Genomic DNA, 18,703 nt, shown 5'->3' with positions numbered 1-18,703 from the left:
TTCTCACCCTTCCTGCTGGGAGGCTGTGGTGAACTACGGGAGAGGCAGCACTTGCCAGGTGGCTTGTGGAAATCCCGGGGGTGGTTTCACTCTGCTGGGTTGGTTGTTCCCAGCCCAAGGAGCAGTGTCATCACTGAGGGCTCATCCTTCTCCCTGGCTGCACACAGATCTCCCTCCCGCAGCTCTCCAGAGGATCAGGGTGGAGTTACAAAGCTGCCTCTGAGCTCCTGGGCCAGGGAGCACCTTTGGAAAACTGCTCTGGGGAGGGGGAGTGGGGCCATCAGGGAAGCTAAAGCCCGTCCCCACGTTGCTGATGCTGCATCCAAACAGTCAGGTTTTGGAAACGAAGGGAAATGCCTGCCCTGCTCCATGGCTCTGGAGGAGGTGGCTCCAAAGGTGGCTTGTACAGCAAGAGGCCCTGGCACTGAAGCACTGCAGGACTGGCAGTGAGTGCTGCCTGCTTGGAGCACCAGGACACTCACAGCTCTGCAGCTGCTTCCTTCTTTATCTGGTGATAATCCCATGCCTAGACCCCCAAGAGGTGTGAAAAGGCTCTGCCAGCCACCAGCCTATTGTTGGGATGTGAGGTGGGGCAGGACATGGGCACATTGGGCCTCACTTCGGATTGAACCACTGGTCTGCTAATTGCAGGAGCCTTATAGTTGCAAAATGGGGTGGGGACTGTGCTGCCAGACTGGCCCCTGCAAGAGGAAGGATATGGGGGGCTTTTCCATGGGAGCTGCTGGGAGGAGGGAGGAAGCACCCACCCGCCTACAAGCAGGGTTCAAGAACAGTGCCGTACAGGAGGACTGGCTTTAAGAGTTTATTTAAAATAAGTTTTGTTACAAAACAGGATATTTTTAATTATTAAAATACATAGAAACATCTAATCTTACAAAAGGCTATATTAATTTTTCCCTTTTTTGTTTTTAAATAGAACACGCCGTGGAAGCGCAAGAGGAGAGGGCTGTGGTGGAAAGAGCCATCAGTGCATCCAGCAGGGATGCAGCAGGAGGAGATGTACCCACAGGTGGGTGTTGAGAAGTCCAAGGGCAGTGCCATCCCCTCCCCTGACCCTGCCAACCACCATCCCCATACATAAAGCCAAGAGGCTTTTGGGCTGGAGGTTTGGGGTCTTTTTGTTTGTTTTCCACTAGTTTTCCATTCCAAGACCATGTAAACAGGTATAAATATTTCAAACACTTTCATCTCGACCACACTGTGATCTCTCTTGACAAGACAACTGGTAAATAACTTTACAACAGCTTCATTTGAGACTGCTCCATCCCCCCTGGTGCCATGTACTGCAGGCAGTGTGGGGCCCTGGCAGCACCAGCACCATGAGGAACAGCAGCTCGGCTCATGCACAGCACCGGGGCCTTCATGCAACAACAGGGCTTGAGAAACTGACAGCGACAGACAGAGCTGCTGGGATTTTTTGTGGCTTAACGTGGAGGAAGTGCTGCACTGAAAGACATGGGGCAGCTGCCCAAACACAGTCTTGCAGGAGCTGTGGCCAGGCTGGCCCTGTGGCAGTAGCAGAGGCAGGGCCAGGGGCTGGTCTGGCTCTGTGCACCCCTTCCAGCCAGATCTTACTGTAAAAGCAAAGCTGGAGGGAGCAGCTTCCAGCAGCTCCCTGCTCTGGGTAAAAACATCTGTCCAGCAAAAATAAACTCACAGAGCTGAGCATCCGAGGGGGCAGATCTCTGCCCAGCACCACTGTCTCCCACCCTGAGAGGCAGGGGCTGGCTGCTGGGAGACCCTTAACCCCATGCTGCTCATGGTGAGAGATGCCATCACCCTCTGGTCCTGGGTCTGGTGACCAAGAGACTGGCACAAAAGCCTTCATGTCTTCCAGCAGCCATCTCTGTGTCACAGTGAGGGGCTGGGTCCTGTGGTGGGTTTGATGCCGTGGCTGGCACTCATCACAGGGGGACTGGCCTCAGCTTCCCTGAGGGGAGACATGCATAGGTTACAGCAGGCAGGGGCACAGCCACCAGTGCCCCAGCCCTGTCTGGTGGCACTGCAGCAGGAGCTGGTACCACAAGCATTCCCAGGAGCATCCCTGCACAGTCCAGCAGCCCTGCCCTGCCTGGGGAAGCAGGGTGAAGCAGAGCCCTCCACCAGCACCGGCCGCAGGCACTCACCTGGCAGCCACGGCTGCCCCTAAGTCAGGCTGAAATCAAAGGGGAAAGAGGTTCAGCCTGGTGGCACTGCCCTCCCCTTGTCCCCCCTGAGCCATCAGCAGTGCCTTCAAATCAGGGCACTCTTGGGGAAGTGCTAACCATGGCTAATTAGCTATTAGCTAATGAGCTGACTACAGAGCTGCTTACTCCCCATTGCAGCCTTTGCCATGGGCTGGTGGCTGGAGCCTCCTGGGAAGGAGGGACCCTGTCTGGGCTCTCAAGCTGTCCCAGCACCCACCTGAGGTGTGGAGCTTCCTGCGGATGGAGGCAGAGCGACTGGAGAGCTGCCCCGGGCTGGGGGATGTGTGGGCCCGGCCAGGAGGTGCTGTGGAACCCGATGAGTCACCCTGGGAGGAGAGGGGACACAGCCCAGGGTCAGCCCCAGAGGGAAAGGAACGGGGATGGGCTCACAGGCAGACAGTGTGTGCCTGGGTATTGGTGTCCAGATGTTCTCAGGGGGCACCATGGGGCTGCTGAAAAACAGGGCTTGGAACAGCCAAGGTGGCAGCATTGGCTGGACACTGCACCTCGGGGACAACCTGCATCCCACCCCAAAATGGAGGTGCTCTAGGGGAACATCCAACAGCTCTGGGGACCACATGTGGGGGCAAAACAGGGATCCCTGGGGTGAGGGTGAGGAGGAAGGGCACCAGCGGTGTCTTGAGTACCTCCAGGTGCTCCTGGCTGGTCCAGGAGCCCAGCTCAGCCTTGCGGGAGACAGGACCCAGCTCCACAGAGCGAACCCTCTCAGCAAACTTCAGGGAGCACAGCGTCTCACTGGTGTTCTTCTCAGCAGGGGACACCTGTGCTCAGGGAGGAGCAGGCACAAAGTCACCCTGGCAGCTGCCTGTGCACCCCAGGGGCTCCCCCCTAGGAAACCTGCTGCTGCTGGCTAGTGAGATACTATTATTAACTTGCCCCTCCCAGGCTAGCCCCGTCCATCCAAGCATGGGCCAGTGTCTGAGCCAGATGGATTCCCTGTCACCAACCACCCCAGTGCAAGGAGCAGCTGGGAGTAGCTGTGGCAGGTGCAGGGGCTCAGGCAGCCCCCCTGGGGCTCAGTGTGGGTGCCAGCAGCTGGGAGTGGGGGGGGTCACAGGGCAAGGGTGGAGAAGCTGCCAGAGCTTAAAATCCTCCCAGAAAAAGAGGGGATGGGGAGATGACAATATACAAAAAGATTGTCCCCATAGGAATAGCATCCATGTGCAGGCAGGGAGGATCATGGATCTCTGAGTTAATTCCCCATTCCTTGGCCTCATCTAGGGTGCAGCAACAGGGAGAGAGCTGCCGCTGGCACCATGACTGGAAGATGTCCCATGGGTGAGCCCCGTTCCTTGATTCCACCCCATCAGCACTGGGGCGAGGAGGGACTCAGAAAGCACTGACTGGCTGTGGGGATACAGGCACGGGGTGCCCAGCCCTACCTGCACCATCATCAGGGTCTTGCTGTCGCCGCTGAGCGAGTCCTGCAGCAGGTAGGTCAGCTTGGAGTTGCGGAAGGGCACGTGGCCCTGCCGGGAGCGCAGGGCGTAGATGACGTCGCCCAGGGCCGACAGGGACTTGTTGATGTGCTGCGCCTCGCGGAGCCGGCTGCCCTCGGCGCCCGAGCGCCCGACGCGCTCCGAGCCCGCCAGGTCCACCAGGTTCAGCTTCCCTGAGACACACAGCACAACCCACTGTGGCATCAGCGCCCTGCACAGCCCTGGGATGCACAGCCCAGGTGAGGGTTTGCTCTGACACCCACCTGTGGTGCGGAGCCCCGTGCTGCGGTCGAGGCCGCGGACGGTGACGATGAGGAGGGCGTGGGAGCGAGAGCTGTGCTCGTTCAGGTTGGTGCACTCTGTCACCCGCTTGATGTGGCCAAACTCAAAGACCTGGGGGAGCCCGGGGAGTTGAGGGAGGGAGGCCAACCTGCCCCAGTCCCACCACAAATCCCCTGTGATGCAGGGATGGCCATGGATGTAACCTGACCATCAGCCCCCCACGGGGTGCCTGGCCATCAGGGTAATGACCTCGGTCAGGTCTCAGCCTGGGTGATGCACCAAAGGCAGGGGGTGACAGACAGGGCACTGCGGTGACAGCCGCATCCCACTAATCCCTCAGGAACTCCCTGGGCCCCACGCTTTTATTTTTAACCCCATGTGGCTCATCCCATGGGACAGTGACTGTCGTATCACACCCAGGGACCTATTTTGGTCTCTGTTGCTCCCCATAGGCTCAGAAATGCTCCCAAATCCAGGAGTCATGCACCAAAGTCCCCTCCCCAGTTCACTGCACCCCTGCTGTGCCTGCCCCCCATCTCCCCACACCTTGTTGATGTCCTCCACGCTCTGCACCCTGAACTCGGTGAGCCCGGGCACGTAGAGCTGCCCGCTGCCGTCAGGGCACAGCTTGATCTCCAGCTTCTCCTGCGGCTCCTTCCCCAGCAAGTCCCTGGGCAAAGGGGCACCCGTTAGCATTCCCATCCCAGGGGCTGCTGGCATCTGTTCCACAATTCAGGGCTGTGTGCCAATGCTGCCAGAGCAGCCATCTCTTCCCAGGAAAAGCAGCACAGCCTATTTATAGACATAACTCTCTTGGCTCTCATGTGCCTCCTCTCACCCAACTCAGACCACTCCTATCCCTGTTCCTGGTTATTCTCATGGATGTGCTCCCAGGCTTCTCCCCTCCTGTGGCTGGACTAGGAAGGGAAATATCTCTCATGCTTTCAGCTCCCAGTTACAAATTCCTAAATATAGTGTCCGTGGGCAGAGGAAGGGGGAGAAGGGGATGCCCCCACTACTGCATGAGGGCCAGAGAGTGGGAGTGATGGCACAGCTGGGAGCCTGTGTAAGCGATGGAGCCCATGGGAAGGGCAATGCGCACCAAATAAATTAAAAATAAATCCTTGCAGGACCAAATGCAAGGGCCCTGGGACAAGCTGTGAGGCCTAGGCAGGGGTTGAGGGATGTGGGGGAGAGCAGCATGGGGTGATGTCCAAAAAAGCTTCTTCCCCCTGCCCGTACCTGAGTGCCTCGTTGTAGATCTCTGCAGCGCTGACAGTGATGGTGTAGTCCCAGTCGGCCGCTTTGCCCCGCACCTCAGAGAACAGGAGCTGCAGGGCCCGCTGGTTGATCCCTGGGTTTGCTGCCGTGCCCTGAAGGATGGGAAATTTGGAATTTTATTCTGTATTTTTTCTGAGCAGAAGCAAAGCCCAGGGGGATGTTGTGGAGCAGCAGTGATCATCACTGGTGCAAACCAGGTCTGAGCTGCCCACCAGCCTGGGTGATGAGACTGGGTGCTGCAGGGTGGGGAACCGAGGAAGAAAATGGAAATGAAGCCAAGCAAACTCACCTCCATTGTGTAGGTTTTTCCTGCCCCTGTCTGTCCATAGGCGAAGATGCAGACATTGTAGCCATCAATGCAGGAGGTGACCAAGGCTTGAACCTCTTGAAACACCTGGGGGAGACAGAGGAGAGTGAGGAGAAGGTGGTTGCCTCCCCACCTCACACCAACAGTGTGGATGGTAGCACCCACCTCCTCCTGGGATGCTTGTGGGGGGAAGACCTTATCCAGCTCAAAGGAGACCTGCTTCCCTTTGTGCAGGAGGTGCAGGACAGCATCATCATCAGCATCAAAGGTCACAGCATTGGCTGCCTCGGGGCCCTCCCCATCCTCTTTTGTGATGGGGCGGACTCGCCCAAAAACACGGATGTTTCCTTGGGGGAGAGAAGCAGGGAGTCAGCCATCAAACACTGAAGTATCCTGCAGCCAACCCAGCCACCTTATGGTGACGCTGCCGTGTCCCTCCTGTCCCACCTCAGGGCCACCACGCCCGCACACCTTTGAGCCGCACCAGCTCGTTGTGACACTTCTTGCGGAGCTGCAGCTCCCGCCGGTACTTGCGCAGCAGCTCCCGGTTGGTGCTGTGCACCTCCTCGATGGCCTGGCTGATCTGGGGACAAGAGACCAGGGGCTCAGCGACCCCCCAGCACCTCCAGCCCTCATGGAGGGGTGCAGGGTGGTGGTCCTGGGGGCTCACCTCGGCCCTGGCGCTGCGCAGGGTCTCCTGGAGCAGCAGGGGGAAGTCGCGGACCTGACGCTTCAGGCTGTTGTAGTCGTGGGTGAGGGTGCGCAGCGCTGGCTGCAGAGTCAGCAGGTTGGTCCGGACACCTGCAGGCACCAGGCAGGGTGAGGGGCAGGTGAGGACACCCCAACACCAGTCAGGCAGCACCCTGTGAGCCCCCTGCACCCCCTCACCTGCCAGGTTCTCATGCACCGCCTTCATCTCCACCTGGGCGCGGGAAAATGCCTCTTCAATGGCACGGTTCTTCTCCTCCTCCATCGCCTGCATCTCCTCCAGCATCTGCCCATGGGCTCGCTCCAGCTCAGCCTCATACATCATGATCTGGGAGAGGAGCGAGTGGGGGATGACACTGAGTGAGTGCAGACCTGCTGCCACACCGTGTCACCTGGCAAGCACCAGGCCGGCAAGTGTGAGGAAGGGGCTCTGATTTAACCTATCACACTCAGACCTGAGCTCGGAGCTGAGCCTCTGTCTTCTGGGAGCTCTGTAGCTGCTGCTCCATTTCCTTCAGCACCTGCTTCTGCATCCCCACCTGCTCCAGCAGGTACTGGTTTCGGGACTGGGTCTCGCACAGGGCTTGTTTTGCCTTGGCTGACTCCACCTCCACCGTCTTGATGATGTACTGCAGGGGAAAGCACCCACAGATCAGTGTACTGGGGAAGCAGCACCTGAAGGGCCTGGGATGGAGCTGTTGCTGGCCCAGGGGAGGTAATTCAGGAAATCCTGGTGCTGTGCTGATGTGCTCATGGCAGAGAGACACTTGCAGAGCACTGACTGGGCACTATAAGGCATCCAGCCCAATCTGGAAAAATGAAGAGCTCACCTTTATCTGCTGGGGCTGGGACTTGAGGCTGGCGATGGTCTCCTGGCTGTCCCGCAGCCGCCGGCTGAGCCGCTCCTCCTCCTCGGCTCTCTCAGCCAGGGAGTCCTTGAGCCGCAGCTCCACCTCAGCCAAGCGGTTTGTCTTCTGCTGCACCTCCAGGTCCAGCTCCACCAGCTTGGCCCGCGTCTCCTCTGCCTCCCGCTGCAGCTGGGACAGCTGCTCCTGCAGCCTAGCATTCTCCTGGCAAAGCACAGGACAGCCAAGGCCATGTCACCCATAGGTGCCAGTCACCCTGCTATCCCCCAGTGCCACCCCCACTGTCACCACCTGGGACTCACCTGCAGGTGGGGGCAGTCCCTGCACGGTGCCTGCTGCTGCTGCCGCTGCAGCTCCCGCAGCTCCCCCTCGCACGCTTTCATCTCCTGCCGCAGGCGCTCGTTCTCAGCCGCCAGCAGGTCCCGGTGCTTCTCTGCATCCGTGCCGCCCTGCTCCGGGAGCGGGTGGGAGAGGCCATGGAATCTCCACGTGCCCCAGGGAGCCCCAGCCTGCTGCCCTCACAGATCCCCAGCCCGCTGTAGGGAGCAGCCCTCAGTGTGCCATTCCCAGGGAGTCCCTGCCTGCCCCATTGGGAATTACTCAGCCTCCTCCCCCCAGGGAGCTCCAGACCACAGAGAGACTCCCCACCCTGGTGACAGCCCCAGGGTCACCAGTGTGACATAGCATTGGACAGAAAATCCCACACTTTTGTTCCTCAGTTCGGCCTGCATGGTCCAAACCGTGACCCTGGGGAGGTTTAGTCCATCTCCACCCGCCCCGTGTTCCCTCTCCCTCCTCAGTGACCCAGAGCTCCAGCGTCCCTCAGGGTGGCCCAGTCCCATCCCAGCTCACCAGCTCCGAGCGCAGCCGGCTGATCTCCTGTGCCTGCTCCAGGAGCTTTGCCTTCAGAGTTTCCACCTGCCAGCACAGACTGGGTTAACCAGGAGCACCCCAGCAGCTTCTGGAGACCCCGCGGTGCCGCCCCAGCCACAACGTCCAGGCTGCCTCACACTTTTGTTATGCTTTAATTTTCCACCTGGCTCTGAGCGCCTGATTCACACGAGCTGATTAAAATGAGCATTAATGAAAGCTTTGCTTTGACCTTGTTCAACCATGGGTATAATTTGTCCCATGTTGAGCACTAGCAGAAACCAATATTAAAAAAATAAAAAGGTATCATCTTTGGAGAAGGGAAAAAACAAACCTACCTACCAAACACATAACTGTGTTTGAAGAGCCAGAAGTGCCTTATGCTGCCCTCATAACCAGTTTTGCTCTACCTTCTCTTTTTTTCTTTCTAGGAAAGTTATCTTGGTACAAAGAGAAAACAAAAGCTTTTCAAGAAGACCACATGTCTGAGTCCCATGGGATGATGCTCTCCATCAATCCCCATGTGATCATCTGCCCATCTCATGAGACCAGGCTGCTCTCCCTGCAAAACCAGGTGGATTTCAAAAAGCCTCAACCTTTTTTGTACAGAGACCCAAAATCTGCAGTTATTGCAATAAACAGCAGCAGTGAGTGAAGCCAGCAGTTTCATGGGCTGTGTTGTAGTGGTGTTTTTCCACCTGCTCTATCCCTTGCTCGACCACCATCCCCCAGATCTCAGCCCAGCTCCCAGTTTCCCCACTCCATCCAGCCTCTCTGAGACACGCCTGGATATTGCCCCATCCCAATAACCAGCAAGCACCTGGCCCTCCATGGACCATAATTTAGGAACTGCTGATTAATAACCAATGCAGATGTGCTGACATGGGGCTGTAATTAATGTGGTAAATTATTCGGCCGCACCCTTGCAGAGATGGCAGCAGTGTGGGCAGCCCCTCTGTGTGCCCTGTGCTTGGCAGGGCTGGGAGCTGCAGCACAGCTCCCAGCCAGGATCAGATCCCCCTCCTTCCACAGCAAGTCTCCCTGGCTCAGCTGGGGGCCGAGCGAGCGCCGAGCGTTTGAGTGGGAAAAGCCCATTTCCACATCCACTGAGGGAGATTATTCAGCTATTTTTGTAAGTATTTTTAAGGGAGGGGAGGTACTGAGAAGAAAAAAGTTGCGGCTTGTTCTGGGAAAGCCGCCAGCCCAATCAGTCGGCGCACACGCCGGAGCCTGCCCACCATTCCCAAAAATGTCAATGCTCCTCCATTCCCTACCTGCTCAGGCATCTCCAGCTGCATCCTGCTCTCTGGACGTGACAGGGACTCCTTGGCAGCTGGATCTGGCTCGAGCCGTGGCCCGGCCATCCCAAATCTCTGGGAGTTTGGGCCAGCTCTTCGCTCCAGCCGGCGCCGGCTGCGCTCGCTGCCGAACTGGCCAGCACAGGGCCAGAGCCCGCTGTGCTCACGCTTGTGTCATGCAGAGCATGCCAACCAAATGCAGGACAATTACCTCCTCCTTTTTGACACCCGTGGAACAAGCAGAACCTGACTGTAACAGCTTCCACAACAGCCACATGCAAATCTATTTACGAGCAGCCAAAATTTCCATGTCCCTGAGACGACCCAAGTACTCGTGCTGAGGATGTGCCTGCATCAGTGCAGGAGATGGTTTGGGGGAGGCAGGCACAGTGGCCAAAACCTGTCCCTTCTGACAATTCTGTGCCTTCTGCTGAAAGTCACTAAATTAAGCTGCTAAGTTGTGGGAAAAAGTCAGTCTAACAAGCTGACCCTGTGGCAGCTGTCCTGTGCTGAGTGGATGGATGGATGGATGGATGGATGGATGGATGGATGGATGGATGGATGGATGGATGGATGGATGGATGGATGACTGGTGCAGAGCTGCATCCTGATGCTCAAAGCCCTCCTGGCCATGTTAATGTCCACAGAGCCACACTCCCTTGTCAGCACTACTGCAGTGTCACTGGGGACTGCAAGCATCCCAAGGGAGGCACAGCCAAAGCCAGAACTCAGGAACACGCAGCGAAGAAGATGCTCAATGATGGAAATCCTACACTCCTTCCAAGTGCAGCCATCACTGACTGCATGCTACAGTGTTTTAGCCAGAGGCTGAAGACCCTGATGAACCCACTTATGTCCCTGTCCCCACCATACCTGGCCTTGCAGCTGGAAGGAGAGGGAGAGCTCATTGTTCTCCTGGGCAGCGAGTTTCTCCTGCAGCTCCAGCAGCTCCTCCTGCAGCCGCAGCTTCTCCTTCTGCAGGTGTGCCATGGAGGCCATCACCTCCTGGATGACAGGGAAGGGCCGGGCTGCGGGCAGGCTGGCACGTTTCCCACTGCAGAGCCTCCCTCCTGCAGCAAGAGCAAAGAGGGAGCTGCTCAGCACACAGCACCTCACTGGGGAGCAGAATGCCAGCCATGGGGAGTCCCCAGGGGCTGAGCTGCAGATGGGAACGCAGGAAACGGGATTTGCACAAGTCCCAGAGAGAGCAGTGACGTGTCAGAGGTGCATCCTGAGTGCTGAGGTGCTTACCAGAGCAGGTTTGGCCAACAGTGGGGTCCAGCTGGGTGGGAGCCAAAGGGAGCTGCCCATGCCAGCAGAGCATCCCACAGCACAGAGCAGCTGCCCACACCAGTGCACTGTGCCCCAGCCCCATCACACACCAAAATGCTGCTGCCTCGCTCAGGTAACAACCACCCCCAGCAGGACGCTGATTCACCCCGGCATCCTTTCTTCTGAATGAGCAGGTGCCCGTGGAAAAGCAGTGTGTGATCATGTCATTAAAGTCTGCGTCATTACACACAAGCATAATGGAAGCAAAATTTAAATTATACAGGTACCCTGAATGGCCATATTGCCTAATCTTTGTGTGTTTGGCTTTCTAACCTTCCTAGTATTATTTTAAACATCACTTTCTGCATGTTAATAGAGCCACCAGTGCTGACAGAAGCCAACCTGGCCGTACATCAGAGCCTACCAAATGACCTGGTAGTTCCCAAGAAGCAATGAGCTGGCGTGACTCATTCCCAATGTGGGGATGAGGCACTGTGGCAGCAGGACTGATGGTCAGGATCCTGGCTGCCCTTCCCTTCCCTCCCTGCCTGCCTGCCATGGATTTCAGTTGCTGCCACCAGAAACCTGAGGTTTCTGAGGCAGGAGCTGAGAATTGCTGCACTGCCTGTGGGAAGATGCTGCCTGCTTCATGGGAAGCGTCCTGAATGCAAGAAGAGAGACTTTTTTGTCTCTGAGTCAGATTTTCTACCCCTAAATGGAGTAAAGGAGGCAGCGTAACATGCAAAAAAATGAAATGCTGGGACCAAACCACAACTCTGCTGCTGACTGCATGCCATGGGACTTATCTGGCAGCTCTTGCAGAAGCAGGTTTTGTCTTCCTGCTATGGGCTGGATACCCCAAAAGAGCACTGTCAGGTGCTGGCTTTTATTTCTTTCCATGCTGAAAGGTCAGCCCAGCTCAGGCAGGGGACCATGGTCTTCTCTTTAAAATCAACACACAAAAAACCCAAACAAAAGACAAAAACCCCACTCTGGAATCTGCAAAGTTGATAGGAATGCTAGCCTTCACCCCCTGGGGAGTGTGCAGAGATAACACAAAATTACAGGAAGCACCAGGCTTCTCTGGACACACCGCATGTCTGCACTCATCATTCACACTAATCCTGGGCTGGGACCCAAGGCAGAGCCAGGCTGAGAGCCTCAACACTTAGCTGCAAGTCAAATTGCCATGGAAAATCCTCCACTGATCATGCCTTCCTCCACACTCCAGCATCCTCCTCCTGTGAGAGCATCCACGGGAGAGGAGATGCCAACCAGCTCTGTGTTACATCTCCCCCTGGGCAGATGTGTTGAGGGTCATGTATGGTGTGAGTGTGGCAGACAGTGACTCTCCTGCTTTCCAAAAGGCAGAAATTTGCAAAATTGAGAAAGCCATTTGGAAAGATACTCGTTCCTCAGCTCTGCCCTATTACCACTGCCAATCAGACCCCCTTTCTCCTGCATCCTTACCCCACCTCAGGAGCTGCTCTGGGATGCAGCTGGAGATCAGGCCAGGAGCAGCTCCCAAGATGTGTCCTGACAAGCTCACACAATTCAATCCTGACAGAGAAAGACAGGAAACCCCGGGATTTCCCCACCCTGGCACAGCCAGGCACGCTGCAAGCGTTTCCACACACATTACATTTTCCTTAAGAAGGAGGAAACAGCAGTGGGTTCATCAGAGCTCACCTGCTCTGTTCATCCAGCTCAATAATTCATCAGTCCTTGTCACCAGCCAGCAGCTGGCTGGTGTTGGATTTCTACTGTGACCTGTTCCCACAGCGAGCGCAGCCACACATCGATGTGCACCCCAAAAGAGGAGAGGATTCCTGAGCACCCACTGGCAGATCCCCCATTCCATCCCATCCCACCCCTCCTCCTGAGCACCCAGCACTGCATCCCTGCTCGCCCTCACCTGCTTTCTCCAGGTTCATGCTGGGGGCTGCCTGCAGCGCTGTGGTGGCCGCAGGCTCCCGGGGGGCTGCGGGTGGCTCCTCCGTGGCCGCGGTCGGGGCGCGGGGCCGCGGCTCCTCCCGCCGCTTGCACCTCGTGTCCCGCAGCGCCTGGGAGCACAGACAGAGCGGGGAGCTCAGACTGTGCCCGCCCACAGCACGCTGGACACGCTGCCAGCAGCTGGCACTCCAGGGGCTGGCCAGCAGGAGTCAACGGGGCGGGAAGTGCAGAAGACAGAACAGTGAAGCTTGGGGAAACGCTCCCTTCAAGGGAGCTCTGTGTTGGGAAGCTGCCACAATGAACTTATCATGTTTTTAGTTCTCCACATAAAGAACTTCTCTCAGCTTGGCCACACAGTTATACTGAATATCTCCTATTTTTCTCTCTTAAAAAGAAAGAGACTCTGACTTGCAGGCATGGCTCATGCCCTGTGGGATGGAGCCCAGCTCAAAAAAAAATCAAAAGAAATCTGAAAGGAGCTTTCATAAGGCTGCTATGAAAGGGGATGATCAGTCAAGCTCACCCTGCTCAATAATGCCTTTCTTTCTTAAATCTTATCTCAAAGCCTGTGGCATCATCCCACAGGCCAGTGATGCTGGGAAGCCTCACTCCAGCAGAGGGGCAAATACTTGGTGCATGCCAGTAATTTGGGAGTAATTTGGAAGGAGGCAGCAGCATCCTCCTGGAGAAGCCGCGTGTCTGCGGTGCCTCTACATCTGAGACTCCAGAAGGGTTTTGCCCAAGGGAATTCATTGAGGCTGGAGTGTGATAAGAAGGTGTTTTCCTTCTTTTCAAAGAAGGGGAATTTGAATGATTTGCCTGGAGCCTGGAATGAACCAGTGGCAGCTACAGCAGTACATGGTGTCCTGATACTGTCCTTGGCCATGACACACTTCCACCTCCTTCTCCTCCATCCCACTGGCAAACAGTGCCTCACGGCCCTGCATTTTCTTATCACACTTCTGCCTTGAGTTCTCCTGCCAACATGACCATAAGTGACCCAGAAAATGCTATTCTTTTATGAGCACTGTTCCCTAATTTTGATACCTTTCAACTCCCCAGAGATGCTTTTCCCTCCCCACCCAGGCAGCAGCTCTGCTCGAGGCACACGCTGCTGGGGTCCAGACCCAAACTGGTTGTGGTGAGGGAGGGAACCAGTTGGCTCCCACCTGGATGGCCCAGATGGGTGCAGGGCATCCTCCCCATCACCCTAAAACTGCTCTCCCCATACATGCCATGGCTGGCTCAATGTTCCTCACCTGGAGAGCCCGGCAGAGCCCACGGGGGTTTGCAGTGTCCGGCCAGCTCACGCTGAGGATTTTGTGGTGCAGCAGTGCTGGCAGCAGAGGAGCCCGGGGAGAGGCACCTGCTCCGCTCCCAGTGCTGAGCCTGTCCTGCCCACGGCCTGAGATGGAGCAAAGAGCATCACTGGAGCCACCTGGGAGCTCAGCACAGACACAGCCTTTGGCCAGCTCAGCAAACCCACCTCCTCCTCCTCCCTGCTGCCGCCACCGCACCGGTGTGTCAGACAGTGCATGACTTTTATTAAAAATGTTAATTATGTTAATTAGAAAAATTAGCCCTCCGGGGGGCGGAGACTGGTTGCCAATGACTAGTAATGAGAATTCAGTGTAGGTTCTGTCTGGCCTCTGCAGGACCAGATCTGTCCCCTCACCAGGGATATCCCAGCTCTACCCCTTGCCAAGCTGCTCCACTTCCTGCGATGCTATCTCAGAAAAGCTGCCAAAGCCAGCTTGCATCACCAAAACCAGACGGACTGACCCTGACAGTGTCACCTCCCTCCACTGCCCCCAAATATTTCCTTCATTTGTCAGGCAGCCAAACCCAAAAGCAGCCAGGCCAGCACTTCCCTGTCCTGCTGAGCCACACAGAAGGAAACAGCAACTCAAGGAGCCTTCTCCCACGGCTGCATCCTCCTCTGCTACAGGAAAAGCAGCTGGTGAGGGCTGCATCCCACTGCTCGGGGACCCTGTGCCCCTGCACCTGTCTGCCACAAGCGCTGCCACCATCACAGGCGGCCAAATCTCTTCTCCAGCTGGCAGAGAAAAAATCAATCACTCACAAATCAAACCTCAATAACGCAGCTCTTTCCCCCTAAAACCATCCAGAGGAAGTTGGGCCAGAGGTGGAACCAAGGTCTGGAGGGAGATGTGCCCTTATGAAGTTAGTCCATCACTCTGGACTTCTTCCCAGTCTCTAATTATCCATAACATTTTGCACACGCCATGAAAATTGAGCGTTTCCAAAGCGCTGGCAAATGCCCGAATAACAGGCGATGAGTTCCCCATCCCAGCACGGGCAGCAGCAGCTCCTGGGCAGAGAAAGCACTGAAAAACCTTGGTTTTGGAGGGTTTGGTGCCAACCAGCATTTGGCTGGACTGGCCCAAGTGCCAGAGAAGAAGCTTACCCAGAGAAGCTGCTGCCAGCACAGACGGATGGCAAATGCTGAAGCCAAGAGAAAAAATAGTCCAGATAGGGGGATTCAGCCTCTACCTTTGCAAAACCCATTCAGCACCATTGGTGAGGGAGGTGGGAAGGGCTGTTTCCCAACAAACGGCTGCAGGTTGGGGCAAGCAGCTGCCCGCCTGCCTGCAAAGCAGCTCAGCCTCCACAGAGGAAAACTCTGACTAAACTCACCCGTGGGGTCCATACGCCAGGGAGGGATAAGGAGCCCTTCCAAGGAGCCAAGGCTGGGAAGGGGCAAAGGCCCCGCATTTGCCCAGCCATGCAGATCACTCTGTTTTCTATCTTGCATGTTAAATTTTAACCTTTCTCCCTAAGTTTCCCTCTTGGAAGGGTCAGGAGGGAGATGGACGCAGCCCTCTCTTCTCACCAGCAGGCTGCCCAGGGCTTTGTGCCTGCTTCTGAGTCCCCGTTTCTCAAATCTTGACCTTCATCCGGAAAGAAATGTGAAAAATGCAGGCTGGCCTGTTCCCAGCCTCTCCTTCCCCAGTGAGCAGGGCGTGAGCGCGGCAGGCTGAGCCCCAAGGGGCAAGGACAAGCCACCGCGCTGTACTCACCGGCCGGGGCAAGGTCCTTCGTCTTCCAGGCGGCTCCGGCGGAGGGCCCGGATCCCAGATCCCAGGCGGTGCGGGATGTGATCATGGCACGGGGGTCCCGAGGACAGCAGCACCTCTGCGGAGAAGCGCAAGGACGGACATCTCAGCCGGTCTGTGTCCAGCTGTAAATCCCAGTGGGACGTTCTGGAGCAAAACACGACGGTAACAGCGGCTCCGACTCCCGAAACCAGCAGGAAGTTGCATCAATCCCGTTTTTTGCTCCCGAAAAGGCGACAGCCCCGGGCTCCCTCCGTGCTCCCGGCGGATGTGACATAAACGGTGTCTGTAATTAATTTACTCATTCCTGAAGCCTCTCCAGGCCCCTCCTAACCTCGGGCTGGGGCTGACTTTAGGGAGTTAGGAACTCCGGGACCACGGGCAGCCCTGCACCCGAGCGGCACCGCACCCACCGCATCTCAGCGCACACAATGCGCTGCGCTGCACCGCGCACACCGCTCTGCTCCCCGCTCCCCGCACACCACTCCCTGCACACCGCTCCGTTCTGCTCCCTGCACACCGCTCCGTTCTGCTCCCCGCTCCCCGTACACCGCTCTGCTCCCCGCACACCGCTCCGCTCCGTTCCGCTCCCCGCACACCGCTCCGCTCCGTTCCGCTCCCCGCACACCGCTCCGCTCTGCTCCCCGCTCCCCGTACACCGCTCTGCTCCCCGCACACCACTCCCTGCACACCGCTCCGTTCTGCTCCCCGCTCCCCGTACACCGCTCTGCTCCCCGCACACCGCTCCGCTCTGCTCCCCGCTCCCCGTACACCGCTCTGCTCCCCGCACACCACTCCCCGCACACCGCTCCGCTCTGTTCCGCACACCGCTCCGCTCCCCGCACACCGCTCCGCTCTGCTCTCCGCACACCGCTCCGCTCCGCACACCACTCCTTGCACACCGCTCCGCTCCGTTCTGCTCCCCGCACACCGCTCCGCTCCGTTCCGCACACCGCACACCGCTCCGCTTGGCACCGCCCGCTCCGCGCTCCCCGCACCTCACCGGGGCCGCTTCGGCGGGGAACAGGACGCGGAGCCGCCCAGCCCACCGTGGGTTCCCTTGTTCTCCCGACTGGCGGCTCCGGGCGGGCGGCACCCGCAGCGAGGCGGTCCCGGTTCCGGTGCCAGCGAGCAGGAGGCGCAGCCCCGGTCCCGGTCCGGTCCCGGTGGCCCCGCCCGCCGCGGGCTAACGGGGAGCCGCGCTCCAGCCGCGCCCCGGGCGCTCCGTGCCAGCGCTCCCAGCCCGTAGACAAAGGGAGCCGCGGTCCGGCCCGGTCCAGCCCGGCTCCCCCGCGCCGGCGGTGCCGGTGCCGCCCCGCGGGGCCACTCACCGGGCGCGGGGCGGCGGCAGCGGCGGAGCACCCGGCAGCAGCCCCGGCCCGTCCCCGCCTTCCCGGGCACTTCGGTAACGGAAGCGCCGAGCTCCGCCCCGCACTCGTTGCCACGGAAACCCGTGAAACCCCCGGCGGGCGGCGGAGGCGGGGCTGCCCTGCCCGCACCGGGAGCGGCGGGGAGCTCCGGAGGGGCGGCCTGGCCCGGCTGCGGGCAGCTCCCGGTGTGTCCCGGGGCACCCTCTGGCCAGAGCCCTGGAAGCACAGGGGAGCCCCGGTGTTCCCCGTGCCCTTCCCAGGACGGTTCGCCCCCACCGTGCTCCCCTGACCCTCCCTTGGCATTGCCCTGGGGGCTCCCGGTGTGTCCCGGTGTGTCCCCCTTGTCCCTGTGTGTCTCTGCCATTCGCACCTCGATCCCGGTGCTCTTCAGGAGTCCCAGTGTAACTGCATCCCGCCTGTGCTCCCCTCCTGGCATCACTCATCACGGTGACGCCGGGGACCATGGGGACAGTGGCACTGATGGACACACCAAGGACCTGCCTACCCAAACTATGCTCTCCTCACACTGCCACACCTCCACCGCTCCCAAACATGCACTGGCAGCAGTGCCAGTTGGCACCCCAGGCTCATTGAGCCCAGGGACACAGATATCACATGTAAAAGAACCTTTTTCTAACCCAGAGGCATGGAGGAAACAGCCTGACATGCCAAGACCTCTACAAAGGCCCTGGTGTCAGAAAGGCAACAGAAAATCTTGCTTTAAATATAATATATACACATTTTTAGGGTGTGATTTGTATTTGCCTCCCTGTATTGCACACACAGGTCTCACATTAATGGTTTGGGTGACATAAGTCACTCATGACTTGCTCATGGTAATGAACTGGCAGTACCAGATATTTCCCACAACAAAGCTCAACCTGGCATCCACAGTGGTGGCAGCGCTGCCCTGTGCTGGTGGCTCACATCTGCACACCTGATGGCAGGCTGACCCATGTCCCACACGGGTTTGGGGACACAGGAGTGGCTGTCCCTTGGGAAAGGAGGGTTTGATGCCAGCCCTGCTGTGCTCCCCTCACACCACATGTCCCCTGTGCTCAGTCCCAGCCTTTTGCTCACTCCTGGACAGGTTTGGAGCAGGATTCAGGCTTGTCCTTTCATCTTGCTCTGTTTTCCTGGACAGTCTCAGAGACCCCCATGCTCCACTCCCTGTCACGAGCCAGCCACATGGGTGAGGGTGATAGGAGGTCACTGATGTGGGGGGGACGAGCTGCTCTAGCCACTCAACTCAGAGAAAGGGGCTGTGAAGGGTCACCTCCATGTCCCCATGCTCCTGGCACAGAAACTTGCCCTTCAGAAGTCAATGCCAGCCTGGCCTGGCAGCTGCTTCCAGCTCCGCCCAGCATTTGCCATTCCCCTGCAGCCAGTGAAAACCTCCCAGCCTCCCCTTGCCTTCATCAGAGGTTTATTGGCATTCCCAGCATGGATCCTGGCATGGATGGATGGATATAGGTGTGTGTGTCTATAGACACACATCCATAGTACACATGTTTACCCACAGAGGCCTTAAGTAGTGCCTAATTTGCATGGGTACCCCATTATCTGTGCAGCTCTTGGGGCTGGTTTGGGGATAATATTGACACACAGAAAGTTACTTTCCCCTTTCTGATAGCAGCTGTAAAGCCATATCATCGCTGACTTCACTTATGAGCTGTAAAGAATAAAATAAATGTTTATGTAAATTACATTAACTGGTAAGTAATTTCCTGGCTTTTGAATGCTTCAGGTTTT

At 57.6% G+C, this 18,703-nt stretch overlaps 1 protein-coding gene across 7 annotated transcripts; it reads right to left on the bottom strand.

Moving 5' to 3' along the window:
* Positions 1-810: 810 nt before the first annotated feature.
* On the bottom strand, positions 811-17,284 carry KIFC3 (kinesin family member C3). 7 transcript variants are annotated; one of them, XM_079316338.1, is made up of 22 exons: positions 16,580-17,284; positions 15,546-15,660; positions 13,764-13,909; positions 12,467-12,614; positions 10,153-10,349; positions 7,964-8,029; positions 7,414-7,560; positions 7,076-7,315; positions 6,701-6,874; positions 6,426-6,573; positions 6,208-6,338; positions 6,009-6,120; positions 5,703-5,884; positions 5,520-5,624; positions 5,192-5,322; positions 4,496-4,619; positions 3,931-4,060; positions 3,611-3,840; positions 2,855-2,989; positions 2,425-2,533; positions 2,148-2,176; positions 811-1,951 (listed from the first exon to the last, which is right to left on the bottom strand). In XM_079316338.1, exons 1-21 carry the CDS (start codon positions 17,252-17,254, stop codon positions 2,172-2,174), a joined length of 3,450 nt encoding a protein of 1,149 aa, XP_079172464.1. In that variant the 5' UTR covers positions 17,255-17,284; the 3' UTR covers positions 811-1,951; positions 2,148-2,171. The 7 variants fall into 7 exon arrangements, with proteins under 7 accessions (XP_079172464.1, XP_079172466.1, XP_079172463.1 ...); XM_079316340.1 differs by having other exon boundaries at positions 16,913-17,276; XM_079316337.1 differs by lacking the exon at positions 2,148-2,176.
* Between the last annotated feature and the right edge of the window lie 1,419 nt (positions 17,285-18,703).

The sequence above is a fragment of the Erithacus rubecula genome (genome assembly GCF_903797595.1).
Source record: "Erithacus rubecula genome assembly, chromosome: 12".
In the NCBI taxonomy this organism is placed as follows: Eukaryota; Metazoa; Chordata; class Aves; order Passeriformes; family Muscicapidae; genus Erithacus; species Erithacus rubecula.
Note: the sequence above shows the minus strand (reverse complement) of the source record. Positions and strands in the feature narration are given on the sequence as shown.

Bases quoted from the DNA above. Each gene is read 5' to 3' on its own strand.
- KIFC3 (XM_079316337.1), bottom strand. From the start codon at position 17,254: ATGCCAAGGGAGGGTCAGGGGAGCACGGTGGGGGCGAACCGTCCTGGG. The intron at 12,615-13,763 runs GTGAGGAACATT...CTGTGCTCCCAG, and splicing joins GGCTCTGCCGGGCTCTCCAG to GCGCTGCGGGACACGAGGTG. The intron at 1,952-2,424 runs GTGGGTGCTGGG...GTCTCCCCTCAG, and splicing joins CAGGAAGCTCCACACCTCAG to GGAAGCTGAGGCCAGTCCCC.